We start from the raw sequence: 4,963 nt of genomic DNA, 5'->3' as shown, positions 1-4,963 counted from the left end.
CAGCCACGTATTAACGACTTTATCATTTATACATTGTTATAAACAAAAGGCATTGATGGCGTTTTAACAATTATATAGGTAATAAGCATAATCTACGTACTATTTGCATTTATAAATTTCATAAATAATGCCTTTCGCGATTGAAAAAACGTAATTTTTATTTAAAACAACGGTCATTAATATACTTATCCTACGCGTGATTTATTCTACTCACTTACATCATCGTATGCTTAAATATGTAATTTGATAAAGTATATCTACATGCAGATCAATGATTATGTTTTTCCAAAATATATACGTACTTGGCCTTAATTCGTGCCAACTATGCAATTACTTATTCTATAAAGTTCAACAAATTTTTATATCTTAGTTATGCAATCTTATATTATCATCCGATATTGGGAATGTTTTCATGATAATCAATTTGAAAGTCATATTGTAATTATACATATTGAACTTTCACCTTATACCTTATGCCTTTCGATACAAAAGCCTGCCATTATAGAAATATATATTTCTCATTAGCATATAATATTATTTTTAATTAAAATAAATGAAATTTAATATGAAATAATTTTTGTCTCATCAAATTCCTATGAAAATTTTCCTTCCATACACTTTATAGAAAGAATGTCAATTACAATATTAATTAAAACTTTCTTCGTATATAAATTGCAACATTTATTTGAATCTTGGGTATCGACGAATCGAAATTGACTTACCTATTTTGTTACTTTAAATATTATTTCCATTTTGATTTTTGCATATTTTCAGTTCTACATCACTCTATTATTATTTAATATTTAATATTTAATATATATTATTTAATTTATAATAAAACATTAATTTGTCATATACAACATTAATTTATTTTGCCAATTGCTTCATAAGTATTTATAATAAATTGCCAATATTTTATTTTATTTAAAATCATTAAAATGAATTTTTTGGTAAATAGTATGAATTTATAAATTTTCAATCGATATTAATAATCTCTACATGACGAAATATGTTTTTCATTATACTTTTATACAGATTAGCATTTATTTCATGCATAATAAGTACAGTGTACACTATTGAACTCAATTCTTGCCTTTTAATGAATATATACTTTATAGAATTTTTTTATAAGAATTAATTATTTATGCACGATTTAATTTTCTCTCGATTTAATTTAGACTCGTCATATTTTGTGAACTTATGAAATCAGTTATTTACAATTAAAATAAAATATTAAATTGTTACGAAAATTTCATATTGAATTACCATAAATAAAATAAATACTTTATAAAGCTGAATTTTCTATTACTGATTCGACAGTTTTTAAAAGAGTGAAAATATTAAGAGTCCCTATGGATAAAAGAAAATAAATAAATACAAAATAAAAACCAAAAGGAAGGATAACTAAGGTTATATACTTTAGATATATTTATTTATCATGCATTTTATCAATTTGATTAGGAAAAAAAGCTATCTTTATAAATGAAATGTACAATGATATTTGCGTGAAAACTATATCTATTCGATCTATGAAAATATTCATGTTTACAAGAAATTAATTTCAAGTATCCGTGAATAAAATAAAATTAGAAAAGTAAATAAAATTATTAAGTTTAATAAATGTAATAAGAATTAATATTTGCTTTAATAATATTTGTTTCGATGAACTGAATTTCTTATTCAATTTCGAGTAAAAAAATTTGTTATTATGTTTCTTCTTACAAGTAGTTCTAAAGTTATAAAAATTATATATATATATATATATATATATATATAATTATGTTTTATTATGAAAAAACCAAGTAAATGTCTATACCAAATAAATACTGATTTCTTTGTTCAATCAATAGTTATTTTTAAATGCATTAATTGGTCTGAATATTATTTTAAAATAATTTTAAAAATGTCTTTTTTATCTTAACTGATACAGCTCCAGATATGTTTATTTACGTTAAAAATTGTCGTAACGTAATGCCATTCGTCTCTTATAGGAAGAAACCTCGACGAAAAGCCACACGTAGTGGTATCTGACAAATGCATTTTTAAACTTATGCAAGAAAAAGTGCTCACTATACCATATTTAGATATAGCAGTAGAAGTACTTTATCGATGATTAATAAATGTTATATTATCTTCGTTAGCGGAATCAACTTTATCGATAGAGTCTTTTAATTTTATAAGTTTTTATTTTATATAATAATAAATATTGTGAGATGCTATTGTAAGAATGAAATATTGAATTAAATTTATTAATTTAATGGGTATTTTAAAATGTATTATTAATTTTTTTTAAATTTTATTGAAATTTATTGAAAGCCGTTATAATTTTGTTCATGAAATATTTCAAACTTTAACTTATGAAGTATAACCTTAAAATATATTTTGACTTTATATTTGAAATTTATATAGTAAGGAAAATTAAAACACATACCTTTTATTTTTCTAATTGTATTTATATTAGTTTATTTTTTATGTTTTCAGATTGTTTCTCAAAATTTAAAGCAAGAGCAATGTTAAAATGGAATAAGACGAGGGTGATTAAATTACTTTTTAATTATTTAGTATTTCAGTATATTTCTTAAGTACAGCTTTTACTTTTAGATTTTCAAAGACACTATATTTAATAAAAATACATTACGAATGTTTAGTGAAAACATTGATGTGAATAAACTCACGTCCAAACATATTAAATTAAAATATTCACAAAAACAACTAATGTTCACTTTTAAAGAATTACGTCAGCATGACTTTAAAGAATTAAAAAATTTGTACGTATGAATAATGATTATATTATACCAAAAAAATTTATATATACTGAATTATGTACTTTTTATATCATCTTAGATATAATATTCCACCTAATGAAATAAAGAAAGTGAAGGAGATGCAAGATAAGAGTAAATCAGTCGATTCATTAAATAATTTTCTTTCAAATGCTAAAGTCAATATATTCCAATTGAATAAAGTTTGTTCAATTATTAGAAAGGAGAAATTAAAAACACACGCAGGTGTAATTTCTACCATAGTAGGAAGTAATCATATTGAGGTTATTAGTTGAAATTATCCATAACAATATTATAGTGTGTATTAAAGCGTTAATGGTTATTATTTGTTGTATTTAGAATGTTCAAACTGCGGTAGGTCTTCGAATGGGAATTAATAATGTTAGTTGGTGCGAGGTAAATTTAAATGATTCTAATTTAGATGTATTATGCTGGAAAAGTAAAACTTTTTATAATGTAGATTCATCTGCAGATCCACTTGAAATGATGAAGATTGTAAGTATAATCGAATAAATTATCTTAAGCCAATTTCGTTATTACAATTTAATTTCAATTATTTTAGGGAACTGCAATTGCTAATAGCATACAGAAAACAAATAATTATATTATGGAAAGAGACAAAATAATGCTAAAATTACCAAAATCCAATTCTACTCTGTATAGATTAGTATTACGTCAACAACAGATAGCTTCGGTGATACTCACTACATTATTTAAAACAAATGCAACTGGTATGGAAATATTTTAAAATTTATTGTATCGTCTGATTTTTAAATAGTAATACAATCATTATATTTGATTTTAGAAACATATAATGATTCTAATACAACCTGTTTTATGATGCGACCACTTACTACAGCTCGATGTTTTAACCTCTATCATGGTGTAGAGACGGTATCATCAGAATATGTATTTAAAGCAATTTTACGAAAAGAGTACAAAGGATTAAAAAATATTTCATCAATAAATATAAATGATGACATTTTACATCTCTACAAATTACAAAATAAATATATAAAAGAAGAATTAAATATGGTATTACTTTTGACTATAGCGTTTTTTGAAAAAGGAGTCTTAAAAAAATGACGAAATAGTTTATGAGTTGGTAAAAATCATTTAAATTTTGACTTTGAAAATTCATTTGTAAATAGAAGTATGATTAATTTGTTATTTAATATTTTATTATTATGAAAATAAAAATAAAAATTTTTTATGACAAAAAGAATGTTTTTTTTTTAAATTGTAACAAAAATTGTTTTTTTTTTTTCATTAAAATATTATTGCTTTTTTGTAAAATAAAATTGACCAATTTTAGTCCCTTAGATAGCAACATTAATATCTATGAATAATATGATTTTAATTATTTGGACATATTTATTGATTGAATATAAAGTTTAAAATGGAGAAAATTGTTTTGGATCCTTTATTAATTTATTTGTTCAATAGCAATATTTTTGTATTCTATAATGATTTATTAAAAAAAATTTTAATTTAGTATTTTCGATATTGTTTCATATGATGTAAAAAATTCTTTAAATTACTTCTACACTATGCCATATTTATATAAATAAATTTATATTTATAGTGTAAATATTAATGTTTGAACAAATGAATATCGGGTCATGTAAGTATTATTTATTAATTCCTATTGATTGTCTTATAAAATATATTGATTTAAATTATTAATAGTCAATTACAATATTTTATAATAATATGATATATAATTACTTCTAAATCAATAAATATGACTTCTGCAAATTTTACTTTTTATTCATATTACTAAAAATACTAATAAGATATCAACTAAAGTAAATTTATTCAATAATAAGTTTTAATGATTGTTGATAAAATACATAGAAATGTTGCCGATTCTCTGTTTTGTAATTGAAATATATGGTTGATAATAAAATACAGACATTAAAAAGTAATGTTTATTTTTTTAAATATTACTACGTTTCGAAATACTTATTTAAAGATTTTTAAATTTGCAAAGTAAAGAAATGTAATTATGAAGAAGAATTTTAAAATTGTGTGAAACTGAATTTAAAAATTTAATGTATATTTTTAATACATATATTTTTTATGTATAACATATTTTTATTCTTTATCAATATATAACAGTATTGTCAATATCAAATTAATCCACTAAACTCAATTTTAATTTAATTCTCTGTATGTTC

At 21.4% G+C, this 4,963-nt stretch overlaps 1 protein-coding gene across 1 annotated transcript; it reads left to right on the top strand.

Moving 5' to 3' along the window:
- Positions 1 to 2,510: 2,510 nt before the first annotated feature.
- LOC105361162 (uncharacterized) lies at positions 2,511 to 3,510 on the top strand (the record flags this gene model as incomplete). The annotated part of the gene is made up of 5 exons (XM_011498270.1): positions 2,511 to 2,534; positions 2,602 to 2,768; positions 2,845 to 3,046; positions 3,123 to 3,278; positions 3,346 to 3,510. Coding segments are annotated over exons 1-5 (714 nt in total), but the record flags the coding sequence as incomplete, so codon positions are not given.
- Positions 3,511 to 4,963: the final 1,453 nt, after the last annotated feature.

The sequence above is a fragment of the Ceratosolen solmsi genome, unplaced genomic scaffold, assembly GCF_000503995.2.
Source record: "Ceratosolen solmsi marchali unplaced genomic scaffold, CerSol_1.0 scaffold14, whole genome shotgun sequence".
Lineage (NCBI taxonomy): Eukaryota > Metazoa > Arthropoda > Insecta > Hymenoptera > Agaonidae > Ceratosolen > Ceratosolen solmsi.
The sequence above is the reverse complement of the archived record's forward strand: the minus strand, read 5'-3'. Positions and strand labels throughout refer to the sequence as shown.